General features: G+C 38.6%; 4 protein-coding genes across 10 annotated transcripts in view; 2 read left to right on the top strand and 2 right to left on the bottom strand.

Annotated features, from left to right (window-relative positions):
• Positions 1-11,040, top strand: part of LOC111605593 (serine/threonine-protein kinase 32A) — a 32,421-nt gene extending 21,381 nt beyond the window's left edge. For 2 of the 6 annotated variants that reach the window (XM_023324200.2, XM_023324199.2), the window contains exons 2-9: positions 4,852-5,207; positions 6,931-6,986; positions 7,046-7,211; positions 7,465-7,535; positions 7,635-7,761; positions 9,262-9,387; positions 9,858-10,039; positions 10,100-11,040. In XM_023324200.2, coding sequence (XP_023179968.1) covers positions 5,153-5,207; positions 6,931-6,986; positions 7,046-7,211; positions 7,465-7,535; positions 7,635-7,761; positions 9,262-9,387; positions 9,858-10,039; positions 10,100-10,696 — 1,380 coding nt within the window. In that variant the 5' untranslated portion in view covers positions 4,852-5,152 and the 3' untranslated portion in view covers positions 10,697-11,040. Of the gene's footprint in view, positions 1-4,490; positions 4,607-4,772; positions 5,208-5,745; positions 6,296-6,909; positions 6,987-7,045; positions 7,212-7,464; positions 7,536-7,634; positions 7,762-9,261; positions 9,388-9,857; positions 10,040-10,099 lie in introns of those variants that run through there. The other 4 variants (XM_030223811.1, XM_023324198.2, XM_030223810.1 and 1 more) reach the window with 4 other exon arrangements.
• Positions 2,400-4,128, bottom strand: LOC111605595 (ubiquilin-1). Its single transcript, XM_023324202.2, has one exon. It carries the CDS (start codon positions 3,854-3,856, stop codon positions 2,624-2,626), a length of 1,233 nt encoding a protein of 410 aa, XP_023179970.1. The 5' UTR covers positions 3,857-4,128; the 3' UTR covers positions 2,400-2,623.
• A 1,309-nt stretch (positions 11,041-12,349) lies between the features above and the next one.
• Positions 12,350-16,286, bottom strand: LOC111605592 (methenyltetrahydrofolate synthase domain-containing protein). 2 transcript variants are annotated; one of them, XM_023324196.2, is made up of 6 exons: positions 16,009-16,286; positions 14,106-14,291; positions 13,319-14,034; positions 13,184-13,252; positions 12,909-13,125; positions 12,350-12,840 (listed from the first exon to the last, which is right to left on the bottom strand). In XM_023324196.2, exons 1-6 carry the CDS (start codon positions 16,070-16,072, stop codon positions 12,473-12,475), a joined length of 1,620 nt encoding a protein of 539 aa, XP_023179964.1. In that variant the 5' UTR covers positions 16,073-16,286; the 3' UTR covers positions 12,350-12,472. The 2 variants fall into 2 exon arrangements, with proteins under 2 accessions (XP_023179964.1, XP_023179965.1); XM_023324197.2 differs by having other exon boundaries at positions 14,106-14,276; positions 16,009-16,282.
• A 260-nt stretch (positions 16,287-16,546) lies between these two features.
• LOC111605503 (ATP-dependent RNA helicase SUV3 homolog, mitochondrial) lies at positions 16,547-19,639 on the top strand. The gene is made up of 7 exons (XM_023324053.2): positions 16,547-16,620; positions 16,930-17,259; positions 17,312-17,815; positions 17,870-18,179; positions 18,244-18,378; positions 18,431-19,060; positions 19,122-19,639. The coding sequence occupies exons 1-7, from the start codon at positions 16,587-16,589 to the stop codon at positions 19,528-19,530; spliced, it is 2,352 nt and encodes a 783-aa protein (XP_023179821.2). The 5' UTR covers positions 16,547-16,586; the 3' UTR covers positions 19,531-19,639.
• Positions 19,640-20,384: the final 745 nt, after the last annotated feature.

Below are 20,384 nucleotides of genomic sequence, written 5' to 3'. Positions count from 1 at the left end.
AAAAAAATCAAGTTACAAGTTTGCAACTTAACATTTTCTGACTGCATGATACACTCGACTTGGAGTGAAAATGTAGACTGTTTTTTTTTTTTGTTAGAAAATTTCATATTTCATATAGAATTGGGTAAAGTATTAATTTGTATATTTAAAATAATATTTAATTTAATATAGAAAGACAAAGAACTCAAAATCCAGATCTATATGCTTAAGTTTTTTTTAATCAATTATATTCATAAAATATTTATTTATATAATAATGAATAACAACACTTGGGACAGATATTTTTATGAGGTCGTTAGCTATGAAAATATATTTTTAGTTCATAATTATGTGATATTTAAATAGATAAAGAATGCAAAAATACTGTATGATGCAAATTGAAGCAAATATTTACACCAGCTTCACTCACTCTCACTCTCTCTTTCTTTCTGTCACTGTCTCTTTCTCTCTGTAGCCTATACTATCTATCTTTTTCAGCTTCTAACTCCCTTCCACACCCTCTCTCTCTCTCTCTTTGTCTTACACACACGTTGCCTGGCCCTCCTGCCCCACCTTGTGTGTCTAGATCACAATATATTCTACTCCAATCTCTCTCTCTCTCTCTGTCTATTTCTCTCTATCTATCTGCCTTCCTAATAAGTGTTGAGTGTAAAGCGAATATGCCCATTTTCCTTGGGGAACTGAGTATAAGCAGCAGCAGAAAGCTTCAGCTCTTTGTGTATATACTTATATAAGTGTATATATATATTTATTTATGTGTATATATATTTGTGTATATCTGTGGGGTGTGTGTAATGAAACAACTTAAACTCTGCAGCTGCCATTGTCATTGTCGTTTTTGTTGTAGTTGCTGGACACGTTGCTTCCACGCCATTTTGTCACCTAAATTCGCCTCCCTTGAGATGTTTTCTGCTAATGTGTGTTTTTTGTCCCTGTTTTGGTTGTTACTTCTGCTGCTTGTGCATTTCAATATCCTTAAGGTAAGAAGTTTAGCTGGAATTGTGGAGGTGCATAGAATATAAAAGACATTCGAATCTCTGACTAACTCTGGCTGATATATGGAAAGCAACATAGATGTGTATCGTTTATGTTTATTATATATAATCATGCATATATGTATATATTTCGTCCCACAATATTTATATTTACATCCATCTAAATCTTGAACTTGAACTGCTTGCGCTCCACGGGTATCCCTGACAGAGTAAAATTGCTTGCAGAAAAACTTTGCCAGTGCAATTTTCTTCGACAGAAAATATGCAAAAGCTGCGCAAAGTTTTCACAAATACATTTACCGCAAGCAATGCTTGTAGACAATGAAAAGCAGGTGCTAATTGGCACAGGCACTAATTAATAACACCTTGAAGTCTCAAGCAAATGCAAGCAACGTTCGCAATTCACAATAAACGTAACCAGAAGCCACAAAGTTAATGCAAATATTTAAATGTATATATTTTATATATATCCAATATATATATATATATGAAAATTGCTCCCATGTGTGCGACAGTTTTTTCTTTTGCAGGGAAAACATTGATATGTTTACAGTAATGGGCGGAGATAGAAAAAAGGGATAGGAAACGGAAATCGCTTACGGGAACTTGCTGATGGAAACTGTCAGGCAAGACTTTTGCGGCAGAAGCGCATTGATGGACGACTAAAAGGCTGACTAAACCATTGCCCAGCTTGACAGAATTGTTTCAATCAATCATAAAAGAAATTGCAAGAAATGCGAATGGACGAGCTACGCTTTCAGCGGTAGCAAGTTCTAAAGAAAATCGAGCTGTGAATACACTGATCAAATGATAAATGATTATGTCATTGAGGTAGAATGGGAATTATTATATCTATTTCTGCTATGCCGGTGTATAGCTAAAGAGAGTATGTATTTATAGGCAGCTTATATAAAAATATCTCATTTCGTTTAGGTTGCTGACAAGATGATTAAAGATTGTTTTATAAAAACGAGAATTCCGAAAGATACTGTTAGCATTCAACAAGTATATATTTCTTTACTCTAAATAATCAGGCCAAAGCCATATATATATTAAATGGCAAATCATTTTGCATATTTCTACAGCTTTATGTAATCGATAACTTAAGTGGCTGCTGAAATATAATTATCGGAAATAGTATCACTCTTGTTGTGTTAGCCTATATGTACACAGATATCGTAGTATTGATTCATTAGAATATAATATAACTACATTTTCTTTGCAACTTCAGCACAAATTTCATGTGAGTATACAAATATATAATATAGGCTTACATCTCAAGCATATATTGATTGACGTAGTCTCTCAAATCGATGCATTCTAACAAGGATGCCTAGACCTAGGGAAACTGTGGCTTGAGTTGCTTGAGTTGAGTGTGCCTCTGATAAGTTGACTTTTGGTTTTTCGTTTTCCACAATTAGGCAACTTTATTGGATCCCATTTGAAATGGGTTTTGGGTGGGGGACGGGGTACAAAAATAAAGAAGAGTAGAAAATTGATCAATATGATTTTATCATTTTGAATGCTATTGCAATTATTGCTATCGATTGACGGATACAGAGCCAATGCAAAAGTTGTGAACTATTGAAACATTCGTGTGTTAATTTGTTACGATTCTTGAATGTGTATTAGCGGTTCCATTGCTCCAACAGTCTGACAGCCGTCTGTATGTCGCCAGCGGACATCAGCAGGGCGCAGATGTTGCGCTGTCGATCTGTGTGACCCAATGTGCTCAGTTGGAGCAGCTGCGAGTGGAAGCGTTGTTCCCAGCGGCTATCGTTGCTGGACATGAAGTCAAAGAGATTGAGAGACGAAACGTTGGACGGTGCAGTAGTTGCTGCAGTGCCACCAGTAGCAGTTGAAGCTGCCTGTGCTGCAGCTTGTTCGGCGCTTAAAAAACGCTTTCGCACACGATTGTCCAGCTGACGGCGTGCGTTGTCCGCCAGCTCGTTCAGCTGTCGCGCATGCTCGAGCGTTTTGTTGAAGTCCCCCAGCTTGAGGGACTGCATCATGTGATCGCACTTCTGCGTTAGATCAGCCACCATACGCTCAGCGTTGAGAGCAAAGCTTTGGAGCGTTTCTGGCTTGGGCTGGATTCGCCAAGGATTGGGCAGCGGCATCCTATTCTCGCGCCCACGCTGCGGATTGTCTGTGCAGCTGCATGTGTCCGCATCCAGATAGTTCATTGCCACATTGTCCTCGTGTGCCTGGCGCATAAAGCAGTTGAGTTTGCCAAGCAGGCTATAGCCGCCTGGCACCCATTCCATGCGCATGATATGCATGTCGCGTTTGCGTCCCAGCTCCTGCACCTTGGCCGGATTGAAGATGGTGGAGAAGAGTTCACGCAAATTGCGATCACTGCTCAGAAAGTGGCGAAACGATGCATTCTCATCGATCATGGTCCTGATGCGTACATCCGACTGCAGCATATCGCGCAATGTGCAGGGATCCTCAAGCAGCGGCTTAAAGATGTCGCCGCTCTTCAAAACCCAATTTCGTGCGGTCGTCGGCGAAGACGACGACATGGCAGCTGAGCTGGCAGAGAAACTGCTGCTCTTGTTGCTGCTGCAGCTGTCGTTGCGGCTGTTGGCATTGTTGCAATCGTGATCGTCCGGAGTCTCCTTGGTGAGCTGGCGAAAGACCACATGCACCGTAACACCCGAGATAATGCCATGGCTATCGATGGTGCCCTCATCGCGCAACACCTGTCCGCCAAACACGAGCACAACAAAATCGATAGCTTGCTCGAAGCGTACCGCAACCAGAACACGCAAGTTGCTAATCAGCTCGTTCTGACGCACCGAGATGAGCGCCGAGCTGCTGCCCGTCTTGGCGGTTATATCGATGGTCTTACAGCACATGACCACGGCTTAGCTCGGATTCCACGACAGGAAAAAAAAACAAACGGCAGCAATCGTCTTTTTCAATTTGTTGTGTATTATTGTATATGACTAAATATGTTTTATTGTTGTAACTGCATGACAACTGGGACTCAGTTGTTGAATGCCGAATTGTGTGAGATGTGTGCGTTAAGAGCAAACGTTTGCTGCGGCTACTTTTGTTGCTTTTCCTGTTACTCCCATCCAAGGATAACTTTCAAACTATTCTAATATTTTTGCGAAACTAAAGATGCTAGCTTCTCGTGCCTTTTTTCTCTCAATCACGATGCGACACGACCTGAAAAGCAGTTCACAGGGAACTCGTTTGTCATTGGCAACTAAGGATATCTGGATAAATGGAAATCAATGCATTTTCACGACTATAATAGAATCTACTTTATATATAGTATTTTTTTAAAGCAGTTGAACTCAAGCTTTTCAGGGCTTTCAAGCTGAAAAGGAAGAAACTTCAAAATTTAATACAAAATATTAAAAATACTAAAAGCACAATATTTTTTAATTTTTAAGAATATTTCCTTTACTGAAATAACATGTGCTTATTCTTGTAATTAAACGGAACTTATAGCTTGCATATCTAGCTTAACACCTATTTAGCACATGTCTTAAATTAAAATTTTCTTAAAATTTCAACAGTCTAGGAAAAAGTCTGTTCACAAGATTCTAAGTCTACATTTTTTATTCTTTCAGCATCAAATAATCTACAAGTAAAAAGTTAAATTTCCCAATACTAAAACCATATTCAAACCTCGCACTCCTGCAGCATCTCAATGATATCTAATTATTTAGTCTAAAACAGCTTCAATAACTTAGCTGAATAGCATATCTCTAGACTATTTACATATTGTTAAAGAAAATACATTATTCAGTTAAAATTTAGCATTTTCAACAGTCGAAGCAACTTTCGCATACACAAATTTATCTATAACGAAACACATTTTTCTCTACTTCTCCTTTAGGTGCGCCGCAATGACTTGCCACTGTATACTAACAAGTTTATCAATAACAGCAATAAGAAGGCACTGGCAGTGCTCAGTTAGTCAGGGAAGCCAAGTCTAGAGCAGGACATGACAGCGAATCAATTGAATTCAATCAAATTGCCACAAACAACTGTCTACAGGCAGAGCGAGACGCAGGTGAATGCGGTGGTGGCAACGAAGTCGTAAACACGCTAACACGAGCAGCACCAGCAACAACAACTAGAGAAACAACAACCAGTAAAAAACCGCCAGAAAGGCGAAACATTAATGTAGCTACAAAATGGGCGCCAATTCGTCGACCAGATCCGACCCAAATCTGCACCAGGATGATGACGGTGAGCAAAACTATCAAGCTAACAAAACATTTACTACAAATTGTTATTAACTGCAAACTATGCTTGAGTTATCTTGAAACCGAAGTAAAAACACCTTTTCAAATAAAAAGAATTTAGCTTTTGATTTATATTGACTGGGGGCGGTTATGCGATAGTCTAAAGTCATGCAGAACAGCTGCAGAGGGACCCAAGTTATATCTAAGAGATTAGCCTACTTAGAAATCCACAGGCGGACAGACGAGCAAGGCTTCAGCGAACCACATGCTAATATTAATCAATAACACTGTTCAGCAAAAAACTTTTCTCTGAACGCCATATACAGAGCAATTTATGCTGAAAGCCTGGTTAGATGTAGATTTCCAAAAACTAAACTCACAGCTTCAAATAACACAATACATAGAAGTTATGACTGAGCACTGAATAAATCATTGTTGTGCAGTGTAATTTATATTTGTAAAGGGTTGAGCAGAAATCTTCTGCTTTGTGTTTCTCATTTCATTCAAAAATCATAATTGGCTGGAGAATATAAAATGGCTAAGGGGCCCAGGCCAAGGACGAGGCAGTGGCTTGAGCTATGAACTGAGTAGCTTTGGAATATAAATTCCAAAAAAATAGTATTTGCAACATAGACTCTCAGCACGTGCCGCAGAGCTTTTAAAATAGGGAGACGGCCATGGAGCATCTGGATGAGATTTGCCTGCAGCTGATACTGACGTATCTCCGTCTGCCCGATCAGCTGGCCATGCTGCAATGCGACGATCGTTGCTATTCGCTCTTGGGCAGCCTCTGGCGTCGTCACTTGACTAAAATTGAGCTAAATCTGCTTCAGGTACCGATCTGCGTAGAACTCTTTGAGTTCCTAATGCACAATAGCTGGCGAGAGCTGCGAGTGCTTAGGCTCAACTATGTGGATAAGGAGAAGTTTGAGGTGCTGGTCAAGCACAGGTTTCCCAAGCTCCATTTGCTCCAGATTGACGCGCTGCCTCCCTTTTTCCTCTGTCATCAAAAGCAGCAGCAACTGAAGCAGATCATGATGTTTAACAAATTCGAGGACAATGCCGCTAGCCCAGTGGAAGCATGTAGCGCAAATACAATAAATAAGACGTATTTTAACTAAGTAATTTAAACAACAAAGTAATATATTGTATCTTTGATTGACGGATAATAACTGGCGGGATAGCTGAACGAGTGATCTATTATTGATAGATTGACTTAATGATTGACTGATTTATTAAATGATTGACGAAGTGATTGGCTGATTAACTAGTTGACTAGTGAACGAGTGATTGGCTGATTGATTAACTGACTGATTGACAGACTGACTAATTGCTAGAATGATGCATTCATTGATTGATTGAGGCAATGATTGATTGACTTTTTAACTGACTAACTGATTGACTTATTGACTATCTGACTGACTGATTAGTAAGCTAATTGATTAACTATCTGATTTACTGATTGACTTACCGACTTACTATCGTTAACTAATTGACTAACTGTTTGATACTGATTAATCGATGATTAATCTACGATGCCAATCTAATTAGCAGCTTAACTAACTTTAACCAATTTAAAGAAAATTTCAAATATTTAAATACATTGACTAGGACACCCTTATACATTTTCGACCACAAATGGAAATTATTTTTAGCTTGTTAATACCAGCTTAAAAATTAATATACTTTTAGCAGATTAAGAAAATAATGCATAATTTTCCTTTCAGTTAACTTTGATCATTTTCAAATACTGCGCGCCATTGGCAAGGGCAGCTTTGGCAAGGTAAGTCGTTGTGTTGAAAGCGATTAAATGAATGTTCTACAGCTGTGTATGCTTTACAGGTGTGCATTGTACAGAAGCGGGATAGCGGTGTCCTTTATGCCATGAAATATGTAAGCCGTTCAGTGTGTGAATCGCGCGGAGCTTTGGGCGGGGTGATTAAGGAGGTGGAGCTTTTATCCTCATTGGAACATCCATTTCTAGTGAATTTATGGTTCTCTTTTCAGGGTAAGTGTTCACACACATACACACACTCACTCACATACAGTCGTATAGTTACATATGCAAATGTTGAGGCTCACCTGTAGAGCGAGCGCCACCGCCGCTGATTGCCAATCAAAATGCAAATTAACTACTCGTATGTGCATTTCTTTTGATGTCAGAGCACTCACTTGTTCCACATATCTATCTTCTTGAACTTTTGACTCCTTACACACATACTCATATATATGTGTATGCGGCTGAGGATTAACCAACACAGATGAGGAGGATTTATTCATGGTCTGCGACCTGTTGACGGGCGGTGATTTAAGATACCATTTACAGAACCGAGTAGGTTGATGCTATTGCTATTGCTGCTGCTGCTAAACGAAAACTTTACGTTGCTCAACCAACATATGTATTTCACATTATTCTCTAACACCTCGACAGGTGGAATTCTCCGAGCAGAGTGTGGCCTTATTAGTGTGCGAGCTAGGCAGTGCCCTGGAGTACCTGCAAACACATCGTGTGATCCACAGGGACATTAAGCCCGATAATATTCTATTGGATGATGCAGGTAAGTTTAACAAATAAGCAAGACAAACACACACACAAACACATTAACTCACACAGTCAACACGAACTTGGCAAGCAGTTTTTTGGCCAAGTTCAACAAAAGCCAAAAAGCATCCATAATTCATTACAATGTGTCCTACGTCCGTGCTCAAAAATTTATTGATTTCATGTGCAAGCAAAAGTTTTGTGCCCAGGCGAATACATGAGAGAAGCCTCAAATTATTCATATGCTATGCTATACTATGTTTGTATGTCTGCCTGTCCTGCCAGGCTAAACATTCATGCCACCTTCCTCCTAGCGGTTGCCACCTTCCATCTGACACTTGCCCCTTGGCTACTTAACATATCTTATTTATTTATCTAGAACGTATTTACATTTAAATTTATGACTAGACAAATTAATGTTTTTTATTTTGTTTGGATAAGGAATAAAGCGTGTTATACGTGTTATGAGATTAATTTAAGCTGCATTACATAATTTTCTATATTTAATATATACGGCGCGTCGTCTGTATAGAGCACTCTTCACATATATATTGTTGTATATTTTCTATATATTTCGAGCTATAGTTCTACAATTTTTTCTATTTAATTCTGCTTTATTTTCCTTAAAAATAAACCCAATTTGGGCTCTGAATATTTAAAAAAATTGTTTAAAAATTTTAAATAATTATTTATTGTGACCAAATAAGAGCAATAGTAAAAAAAAGTGTAATAAAAGCGAAAACATATAAAATACTATATTGTGGCTGACTTTACGTTCAAGTCATTGCGTGTAGGTATCAAATTTCATATATTTTTACCATATGTATTATATATCATCTAAGCTATACTAATTAGCTTTTATACATTCGTTACAAATTAAAAAATCACATTTTGATATCAAATTACATCATTAAAGCTAGAAATATATATAAAAAACGAAACCAAAATGAATTCAAATTAAAAAAAATTAAATGCAAATTTTATTAGAGAAAAAAAAACTCACCATAAAGAAGAATCCAAACTTAATTTATGCACAAAGCATATTTTATTTCTATAGATTTATGGTAAAAATAAATGGATTATTAAAATGCCTGAGTGAAATATTATATAAACATTAAAAATACTATATTAATTTGAAGGATTTTTCTTAATTGGCTAAATGAAATTTAAGAATTTAAAATGTTTCACATTTGCGCATTAATATGTGGGTTAATTGTTGTCAAAGGAATCTTTATTGTATCGTATGACATGGCATTTCATTCGCCCACTGACGAAATTATTCAATTTAATTAAATTTTAATTGTCACAAAAGATTCTTTTGAACAATAAAAAAATGAATTGCAATTTGCTATGCGAAAAGAGCGAGACTATTATAAGCGCTGAAAATATTCAATTCAATTAACATATAAAGTCACAAGCGTACACACACACCCACACACACCCACACACACCATTACAAAGTCATTATCGATGGTATATGGGTAATTGGAAACCAATTACGTGCACTTAATTGCAGGACACGCTCATTTGACTGATTTTAATATTGCAACGCGGTTGCAGAAGGACTCACTCGCCTGCAGTATGTCGGGCACGAAGCCATACATGGCGCCAGAGGTCTTTATGTGCGCTCTAGAAGAAGTTGGTAAGTGGCAAAACTCACTCAGAGCTCACTCAGAGCGGCACGATGGTATTTGAATGGGGTGTAATGGGCGACACGACAAATCAAATTTTTGCTGCTCTTGCAACAGTGAAAAATAAATAAAGATTATTCCAGCTGGGTGTAACGAACTGTGTAATACTCGCTTAAGGCTCTACATTGGAGCTGGCTTTATTTAATTTGAAAATACATATAGATGACCGATTAGAGCAATCAGAAAAAGCATGCCTCAGTCAAGCACTTGGGTTTAGCTAACTGCTTAATGCTCGCAAGTCGTTCGTTAAATTAAAACCTTCCAGCGTTTTCTCAACTTCACAAAAAGCGGGTACACTAAAAGCTGATATGCAAAGTTTCATGCTAACCAAAGTCTATATATGCCCGATTTAAGTTGTTGAATGAGTGAAAAAACAAGCTTAATTAAATGTTTCCGGTTCTTTGCTTAATCCAATTTGCAGCCGGATACAGCTATCCAGTGGATTGGTGGTCCTTGGGCGTTGTGGCCTATGAGATGAGGTCGAACACACGACCATTTGTGCTGCACTCGCACACGCCGCTGGTGGAGATTAAGAATGTGTTGAACAGCACCGTTCACTATCCGCATTACTGGAGTCACGAATTTATTGATCTACTGCAGAAGGTAAACTGCGTCCAGGCAAAACTCCAAATTTCAGATCCTGATTTAATTCTTACCTTTTAGCTACTCTGCGTACATCCGGGCGCACGGATCAGCACACAGCAGGAGCTGCATCAGACACCGTTGTTGCGGCCATGGGACTTCCAGCAGGTGCTGCAGAAGAGTATAAAGCCCGCATTCAAGCCACCTGAAGATCATCTCAATTGCGATCCCTGCTTGGAGCTGGAGGAGATGATTGTTGAGACACGGCCGTTGCACAAAAAGAAGAAGCGTCTGGCCAAACAGCGTTCCGCGCAACGCGACAGCGATCCCGAAACAGCGCTCATTAAGGAGTTCATTGTCTATAATCGCTTCAAGGAGCTCAAGCGCAAGGCCATGGAGCAAAAGGAAAGCGACTGGCAGCGCGAACTAGAGCTGGCCATGGCCAATTCAATTGTCAACAGCCTGGCACCCATACAGGAGAAGCCTACAACATCCCGTGCCACGCCCACGGCAACAGCTATCAACGCCTCTATGCGGTGCACCAGCTCGCCTCCTGACGGCCAGCCCAAAGAAAGTGATATCATTGAATTTATAGATCGCACACCATCGCCACAGGCGGCACAGGCGACGACCACGTCGCGCAGATTCTGCTGCAAGACGAACACAATACGGGAATAGAGAATGTAGATTCAATCCAATGCACCAACTAGTCCACAGGTTTCACACCTACCATAGCTAAAACACTCCTGCAGTTAATCCAGTTACAAAATTAGCATGAAGTTGGTCTCAAAAGTTTTCGATATTATTTCGAATATTAAAGATCAAAATAAATTCACTTCAATTAATAGACCAATTAAGACCAGCCTCATCGTACGTACACACATGTCTGAGCTACCGAAACCTTCTACAAGGATCAAATGAAATATTTTTCGAGCAAGCATATAAACTACATATATATACAAATAGTAACAATTTGTAATCACATGAAACAGAAACCGATGCCGATCTGCACCTTTGTATATACATATACTATATAATATTTTATAAATGTTGCAATTGCCTCCGTTTTCAACTGTATATATACACATATTAATATTATCTAATGTATTTCGATATACATATACACCTATTTTTAGATGTTAGCCGAAAATCAAAATAAATGGTAATGTCCCCTTACGAAGTCTTTTGCCTCTACACAAACATGAAAAGGATTAAAATATTTTTGTTAAATTACAATTCAAAAGCAGCGCCAATTCAATTTTTTTGTTTTTCATTTTTATTTCAAGTTATATTTCATTCATGTTTCACATAAGTTTGTTTTAATGCGTTTCTTTGTATAAAAAAGAGTAAATAATTACGGTTTGTATGTATAAATTTTTGCTTCTGTTTTTGTTTTTTCACAAATTTCTTGATCTTCATTGTTTGTTAAAATATATATAATAATTGTATGGGCATAGGTTTCGGTTGTGTTCGTGTGTATAAATGTATGTTTGGGGCAAACACTAACCAAAAAAAATTACAATAATCATATTTTATTGTTCGTTTTTGTTTGTTGTTTCTTTCAGCAAAAATGCAACATGTTAATAGTTTGTTAATTCAAATTTTTTCAATCCACAGTATTTTTTTTCTTGTTTTTAGTTATTTATATATTTTTTTGTATTTTTGTGGTTTTTTTCTGCAGAATTCACGAATATCAACATTTTATACACAGATCCCTCAGCCATAAAGCTATGCATCCTTCCCAGCGATAGCAGCTCAACTGTTCTCGAGGTCGCATGCAATCAGCTGCTGGTTGGGAATCCAGTGTTAAAGTTTAGAGAAAAATGTTAGAAAATCGTAAAATATTTAATATATATTTATATATATATAATCTTTTTATTCTTGTCGTTTGAGAAAGGACAAGTTAGTGAAGTAGGATTAATACCTAGCTTGAAATTATGATCCACTTGCAAAATGTAGATCGAGTATTTCATAAATATTTATGTTTTTGTTATTGTTTTCTTCATTGTGTTTAACGAATTCTTGTATTGTTTTTCTTTAAGCAAAAACAAATGCAATTGTTTAGAAAAGCGTCAGAGTTTTCTGTTAGGAAAAACGAATTGTTGCTGTCGCTTATTTTTTGTTGTATGTTAGAAAGAGAGAATGAGAAGAAGAAACTACAAGCTGAACATTGAAAATTGTTATGTGAAAAGTGTGTGGGTATGAGTTTTCCTTTTCATTTTTTTTGTTTTTTTTTTAGTTTGTATGTATGTTGGTGTGTGTGTGTGTATTTGTGTATGTGTGTGTGATCTTTGCCGATTCTGGAGCTCAATTCAGTTTGTGTTTGCTTTGTTTGTGTTACTTTTGTGTTGTGTCTAAACAAAATGTTACTCTTTTTCGTTGAACTCCACATGTGGCGCTGGCGGCGGACATCCGCCGTGGCCTTTTTGTGGCAGCGCTACCGAATTGGTCATACTATACTGTGGTTGTGTCCACAGACTCGATGCGTGAAGCGCCACCCTCGCCGACATTAGTAGCACTGCCGTCCTCGCCATTCACATTGGCATTGCCACCTTCACCAGCACTAGTATTGCCACCAGCATTCTTTTTGACGCCAAACTTAAGTAGCTCCACATTGACATTTATGGTTTTCGTTTGCATTGGAGCATTCGCACTCTCGGCTGGTGGCTCTTCGGCCCCCGCAGCCGGTGCTGATTCACCACCTCCGGTGGTGATGGTCAACGAGAGATCGTTTAGCGACTTGAGCACCTTGTCAACATCATCTTGGGTGCTCGGAGCGCCATTGCGATTGCCAAAGTGCAGGAAACACTTTCCAAAGTGACCTGTAAATCAAATTGAATAATTTAACATATTCATTGTATTGAGAATGTGTTGCTTGTTGCCAACGTACCCTTCCATGTAATCGACAATGGATTACATTCGCGTTTACGCAGCTCTGTCTTAAGATCCTTCACGCGAATGTCGCGTGTCAGGTTTGTCAATTTAACACAGAAATCACGATGCGGACGATTCTTCTTCTTGGGGCGACGTTCACCCGCACCCCCTTCATCAAATTTACGATCTTCACTCTTAACACCAACCTCGACTCCAGACTGGTCGCCCTCAGACTAAGATAAACGGTAAATTTATCAATAGTTTCGAGGAATTTGTTGAATTGTTATTTACCTTGTTTGTACGTCTGCGACGGTTGATAAAACGACCTTTACGGCGTGGCGTACGCTTCTGCCCATTGTCCTGTAGTTTAAATAAATATTTATATAAAAATAATCTGTTTAGACATAACTTATTTCGCAAACATACGCCTTGTTGTTCGTTGTCAGTCTGTGAGGTGGTGCGTCCTGGGTTTCCTCGTTGGAAGCGACGACGCAACGGTCCACGACGGCGTCTACTATTCTGATGCTGCTCAATATCGGTATCCTCCTCCTTCAATGTTATCTTCTTACCCGATTTCTCCAGTTGCTCCTTAAGTTGCTGCAGCACAGGCAAAATTTTCAAACGACGTTCAGACAACAGTTCCCAGAAAACACCACTTGGACGTGGCAAGCGCTTGGACACACGTATCACCTCGGTGGGTGTTACAATAATGTCCACTGGTGTATCGTATTTTTGGAACAAGTTAACGGGCAGCGTATCAACAACTTGCACGTCATGCACAATGGTTACAATTGCCGTTTCAGGCGTTATGACGCCCAACTCAATGAGCAAACCAATGTCCAAATCGGCAAAACCATTGCCACGTCCAATACGATAGCCATCCCGTGATACCACCACTGAACCAATGACAACCAAATCAAGCTTCAGATTGCTGTCCAGACCAATTTCCGAACGGAATTTTTGTATATCTTGGACGCGCAATGCTTCTTTTTTCTGATCATCGGTAGCATCGGCCGGCACATCGACTTTAAGGCAAAGCGCGGGCGAGTCCCGAGTACTGGGCAAATATACAGCTTTATTGGCCAACATAGACAATTCCTTAAAATCGTGCAAGGCGCGATCAATGTTCACTTTGATGTGCTCTATAAAAACGTATGCAGATTAAATAACTATATAGATTGTTCGGCTGGTAAAAAAAATAAGCATAACTTACGTGCTTTCTTAAACTCCTCCTCCTGAATGAGCAATGCAGCAGCCTTATCGGCATCAACGAACGCAGGAATACGGTTGAATATACCATTGAAGCCGATTCCAACTTTGCCCTCTTGAATTTTCTTCCAAGTTAGAACGCGCAGCGAGCGCTTTGTTGGCTCTGCGGGCTGAGCTGTTAATGAAACGCCTATATATTAGTTAGCTGATATTAACAAGTATTTATACGCTCAGTATAACCAATATGGGCTGCTTACTTTAAAAAATTAATATTTATCTAAGCAGTAGATAGAGGAGCTGCTTTGTTAACGTGACATTTAATTTGGGTTCCTACTATGAATAAACTCAGAACTTATATATATTTATACATGAATTGACTTTGCGTGCTGATATCGTTCATGGATGGCGTTCGGGGGGCTAAAAATAAACACAAACAAACGCGACTGCCGCGCTGGACTAGAGATTGTGACTGACAGAGAGCACAAAGCTGAGCGACCGCATGTTACATGAAGAAAGTGAGTGCAGCAAAATCTCGCATTACCGGCAACAACGGAATCATTTTGATTTGTCAGCAGTTGTTTTCTTATCACTGACCCATGATTAAAGCATGCCTGTTATCACATCAGGTTCATGTCGTACAACTATTTCAATAATAGCTGATAAACCGGTTTTCACGCCCAGAAAAAGATATTCGACGCACTTACTCATATAGAATAATAATTAATGGCACTATGTATAACTAAACAAAACAACTACAATTAACATTTGCTGTCGCCGCTCAAAAACAAATATATATATATACATATATAAAAAACCAGAAAATAAATGCATTCAAGATACATACATATACACAAGTATTTAAAATAAGACAATAATTAAAATTGCAAAGAGCAAAGCTAAAATTAAGTTCGTTGTACGTGTGTGCGTGTGTCCAAAACATTAAAAATATCGATATTGACGTATGACCAATAAGTTGGCAACTCTGTGGCAACTCACACATTTACCCACACACGCAGTCGCTCAGTTCCAAACATACACACATACACTCACACAGCATTTCTCAGCGATGAGCGCATCAAGACGCGCGAATTTTTCAATTAATATGTATGTAGTAGATGTATATGCAAAGTGTAGTTCTGTTGCTGCCTGCAGGAAGAGCAAGGGGACCGCAAACACATGCACACATACATACACACTCGTAGTTCGGCTAACTATGACATTAGCGCGAGAACGAATAAAATAAATAGAAAAGAATGAAAAATAGTCAAATGGGCCAAGAGCAGCCAAAATGATAGCCGAAATGATTCATTGCGTATTATTTTGGAGTTTAAAATTCTAATTGCAGCACTTGTAGCATTTTGAGCATAAAATTGCGCGCTACGATGACGTAATTAACAGGAGAAAACACAAAACTATATTGTTGAGCAACAAAATAAGAGCTCATACGAATATATGTATAAACGTTTATACGTATATGTATACGTACACTTCCCATACATACACATTTGTTAATTGTTGTTCTTTTTGCTGTACTTCTTTTTCGATTCTTTGCTCGTTTTGCTTTCCGTTTTACAGTTTTCTAGTAGAGAAGTGACAGACAGTGTGTCAGCTCGTATTTACCGCTATAATAGGTATAAAAAATATCAAAGAAATATGGCGGCAATTTGACAACTTTTGTCATTTGCTATAAGAAAAATGGCCGTACGAGAAAATATGTAGGCAAGCAGAACTGATCCTTTGCCCTTGTTCCACTTTTAATGTTTATAGGGGCAGAGCGCAAAGCACGATATTGCAAAAATATTTGGCCCGGCAAATAAATACTTAAATACATACACATTTATCGTATATGTACATGCGAATGACTAGCTCGCAAACAGAAAATTCTGTCCCTCACCCCGAAAACTTACTTGTCGATGATACCTCCGCGGCGGCGGCAGCGGCAACGGGAGCTTCGTTGCTTTGATTTTCCATCGTTTTTCGTTTATAAGTTGTGTACTTAAACTGTTCTTTCTTACTTTTTCTTTTTTTTAACAATTTATTTTTCTTTCACAAGTTTACACAAGTTACAGAGCAACGTCTACCTTCTCCGGCTGCTTCCAACAAACCACGTTTCTCACCCGATGAAATTGTATTATATCGATATTCTAATGTATCGACGATGTCTTTTCTTCACCATGCGCGAACGAATGCAATGTTTTTCAGTATATTTTTTAATTTTTTTTATGTTAAGAAACAAAAATGCGCAATCAAAACTTAATAAAAAAAAATATCAAAATTATAACCGGAACAATCAACCACTAACACGTATTGCAGTGTTATGAAAAACTAATTCAAATTCAATTCATTTCAGGTTGACAAAAATGTCAATGAGAAAATGTTTTTATGTGATTTAAGGTTATTTTGATCGATTTCTTTTTGTTAAGTAAATAAATGCTTTAAGTTTAATCATAGAACCTATGTGATAGGAAATTTTCTGTTTAATTCGATGTTATATGTTTCCCTTAATTGCCAATATTTGGGTATGTAGCTTAAATTTGAATAAAACTGTTATAAAAACAAAGTACGTTGAATGGCGGCAAATGTCGACGAAAATACAACGATTTAGATATACTGATAGATTTCTGTCAAAAAATACTCAAATTGTTGTGTGGTATTTCTTCACTGCTGGTATTTTAGTACAACAAAACAAAACAAAAAGAACCCTCGAGTAATGAGCAGCGTACCATGTACATTATGTCACAGCTGTTTTATAGTGTTTTACACAACGTGGAGCGCTCAGTTTCTGAAGCTTATTCTTTTTATTTTGAATTTCTTCAATTAAAAACCAGCCGGTGCTCGCTCGATGCACAACTCGAGGAATTATGTATTTTCCACTGGCAGACGCCTGCTCTGCGCAGCACGCTCAAGGCTCGCTAACGGATTTGCCATCGACGAATGTTCATTTCATCGAGCTGCAGTTCAGCTTTCGCGTAATAGGAAACATGAAACAAATGTATCGGCGCTTTTTAAGCCGGTGCAAGTGCAGGCCAATGTAGATGACGATGACGTGGGATCTGAGTTGGTAGGCAAACTGGAAAAGTCCGAATTGTTGAAGATTCTGAACAAATTTGCGCAACGTCGTGAAATCAAAACACTTTGCAGCGAGAATGGACTGGATTGTAAGTAGCAATAGGCGCCAGTCAAACATTCCTTTAATGTGTAGTCTCCTAGCTTATCTACAGCAGCAGGCCTTTGGCTCATTTCGGCGCTACTGCATTGAGGCTGAAAATCTTCCAGTTGACGTCCACATAACTTTCAGCGACATAATGCATGGGGCCGGCCACATTGACGACATCTTTCCCTACTTTTTGCGCCATGCGAAAACCATGTTTCCCCATCTCGACTGCATGGATGATTTGAAAAAGATATCTGATTTGCGCCAACCGGCAAATTGGTATACAAATGCCCGGGCCATAACACGCAAGATAGTTTTCCATGCCGGACCCACAAACTCTGGAAAAACATATCATGCGATGGAAAGGTATTTGAGCGCCAAGTCGGGTGTCTATTGTGGACCACTTAAGCTGCTCGCCACAGAGGTTTACAACAAGGCCAATGAACGTGGGACACCGTGTGATCTTGTTACTGGAGAGGAGCGCAAGTTTGGTATCAGTGAAAATTCGCCAGCAAATCATGTGGCCTGCACCGTTGAAATGACCTCAGTGAATACGCCTTGTAAGTACACGCAATCTATGCTTTACCACTCTCTAACTCCTTGTATTTGACCAGATGAAGTCGCTGTCATTGATGAAATACAACAGATACGTGATCAACAGCGTGGATGGGCTTGGACACGAGCCTTCCTGGGTCTGATTGCCGATGAGGTGCACGTCTGCGGGGAAGCAGGTGCTCTGGAGTTGCTGGAGAAGATATGTGAAACCACTGGCGAAACGGTCGAGGTCCGTCGATACGATCGCCTCACCGAGCTAACGGTTGAAAATTCAGCTCTGGGTTCTTTAGACAATGTTATGCCTGGAGATTGTATTGTTTGCTTTAGTAAACATGATATCTATACTGTTTCTCGAGAAATTGAAGCGCGGTAAATGTGTAACAAATCTGAATCTGAAATGCATTTCTTTAACTTGTGCACGAAAATCTTATAGTGGCAAGGAAGTTGCTGTTATCTATGGCGGTTTGCCACCGGGCACAAAACTCGCACAAGCTGCCAAGTTCAATGATCCTGCAAACAGCTGCAAAGTAATGGTGGCCACCGATGCTATAGGAATGGGCTTAAATCTGTAAGTGTCTAATTAGATATTTAAAATATTATATTAATGCAATTAATTGCAGAAGCATTCGTCGCATTATTTTCTACTCGTTGGTTAAGCCCACAATGAACGAACGTGGCGAACGTGAGATCGATACGATTTCTGTGTCTTCTGCCCTTCAAATAGCTGGTCGTGCTGGTCGCTATCGTACCGAATGGGAGCATGGCTATGTGACAGCCTTCAGATCTGAAGATTTGCAGACTCTGCAACGTATTCTAAGTCAGACGCCAGAACCTTTGAAAAAGGCTGGTCTCCATCCCACCGCTGATCAAATAGAGCTATACGCTTACCATTTGCCAAACTCATCATTGAGCAATCTGATGGATATATTTGTGAATCTCTGTACTGTTGATGATTCCCTTTACTTTATGTGCAATATCGAAGATTTCAAGTTCCTTGCAGAGATGATAAATCACGTACCGCTGCCACTGCGAGCACGTTATGTTTTCTGCTGTGCGCCCATCAATCGCAAGATGCCTTTTGTGTGTTCCATGTTCTTGAAGATCGCCCGGCAATATAGTCGCAATGAACCCATAACCTTTGATTTCATTAAAAGAAATTGTGGTTGGCCGTTTAAGCTGCCTAGAACTATATTGGATCTAGTCCATTTAGAATCCGTGTTCGACGTCATGGACTTGTATTTGTGGCTAAGGTGGGAGGGAATAAATTGATTTATTTGATTCAGTTCTTTAATGATTAGTATTTTCTTGCAGCTATCGATTTATGGATCTGTTTCCTGAGGCAGCCAACGTGCGCGAGGCCCAAAAAGAGCTCGATGAGATTATACAGCAGGGCGTTTTTCAGATAACTCGCCTGTTAAAGAACACAGAGGCTGGTCAGGAAAGCGAAACACCGAACTTCCAGATGCGTCGCATGACTCATATAAAGGAGCCACGACTGCCAAGCTCATCGCGTGGACGTCTAACGGAAAGACTCTTAGCGCAAGGTCTACTAACCCCTGGAATGCTCAGTGAGCTGCGTAAAGAGTGGGATGCACAGCAGCATACACAGCCACAGGCAATAGCCAGTTCGAAAGACACTCAGGACGTTGCCACAGACAGCGACGATGATGACAGTTATGCGGCAAATACAAAAAAGACTCGACGAAAGCGCAAAAAGTAGTAGACACAGTAGATGGATATAAAGTGTTAGGTAACATTGGTCGTCATTAGATCGACGTGTCTGTTGTTTGTTATCATTTTATTCTGTAAGTCACAATTATGTAATATTAAAATTATTATTTTAATAATCAACAATGACAATTTAATTGCTTTAAATTGAAAAATAGAAATTTGTAATCTATTCCAGGAAAATCCAATCACTTCATTCATTGTTTTTCTTTTCTTTCTTTTAATGGAGGGAGTTACTACAAAGAGTCTGAAGTACTTTACAAATAAACTTCAATTTATTTGCATGACTTTCCACTGATGTATCATAATAATAATAATAATAATAATAACAATAATAGATTCAAGTTACATGCACACATAGAAGCTTATATAATAAATATGTTTTTATAAAAATGACTTGACAAGTTTTAAGTGTGTTTGTTTTTCCCTTTCCTCCAAACATTTTGTGTCCAAAATTAAATATATATATATATATAACTGTATATATATATATAGTTTTAGATTAACTTTTTATATCGCAAAGTTTAGTAACAACGAACACATATTCAATTTGAATTTGTGATTATAAAATATTGGACATCAAAAACATACAGATTGTTAAAAAGATACAAATTTATATGTATATATGTGTGTATGTAATAAAATATTTAAACTAGTTTTTAAGGTTCTTAAGGTTTTTTGTTTGCATATGAGCAATTGTTGTACATAGTTTAATACTTGCTGTGACAATTAAAAAATCAATTTAGTACAGACATTCTTTAAAGCTTTCCATTTTCTTGCTATAGTTTAGATAGTTCCATTCCGCTTCACACAAACCCTTTAGCTATATAAGTATATAGAGTTTCT

This window comes from Drosophila hydei, unplaced genomic scaffold (genome assembly GCF_003285905.1).
Source record: "Drosophila hydei strain 15085-1641.00,03,60 unplaced genomic scaffold, DhydRS2 tig00000290-arrow-arrow-pilon, whole genome shotgun sequence".
Lineage (NCBI taxonomy): Eukaryota > Metazoa > Arthropoda > Insecta > Diptera > Drosophilidae > Drosophila > Drosophila hydei.
This window is presented reverse-complemented; position numbering and strand designations above follow the sequence as displayed.

Excerpts from the sequence above, each read along its gene's own strand:
- LOC111605592 (XM_023324196.2), bottom strand. The coding sequence starts at position 16,072 with ATGGAAAATCAAAGCAACGAAGCTCCCGTTGCCGCTGCCGCCGCCGCG. Across the intron at positions 14,292-16,008 it reads CGCGGAGGTATCATCGACAA|GCGTTTCATTAACAGCTCAG; the intron begins GTAAGTTTTCGG and ends ACTAATATATAG. Across the intron at positions 13,253-13,318 it reads CTGACAACGAACAACAAGGC|GACAATGGGCAGAAGCGTAC; the intron begins GTATGTTTGCGA and ends TTTAAACTACAG.
- LOC111605595 (XM_023324202.2), bottom strand. The coding sequence starts at position 3,856 with ATGTGCTGTAAGACCATCGATATAACCGCCAAGACGGGCAGCAGCTCG.
- LOC111605503 (XM_023324053.2), top strand. The coding sequence starts at position 16,587 with ATGTTATATGTTTCCCTTAATTGCCAATATTTGG. Across the intron at positions 18,379-18,430 it reads ATAGGAATGGGCTTAAATCT|AAGCATTCGTCGCATTATTT; the intron begins GTAAGTGTCTAA and ends AATTAATTGCAG. Across the intron at positions 19,061-19,121 it reads GACTTGTATTTGTGGCTAAG|CTATCGATTTATGGATCTGT; the intron begins GTGGGAGGGAAT and ends ATTTTCTTGCAG.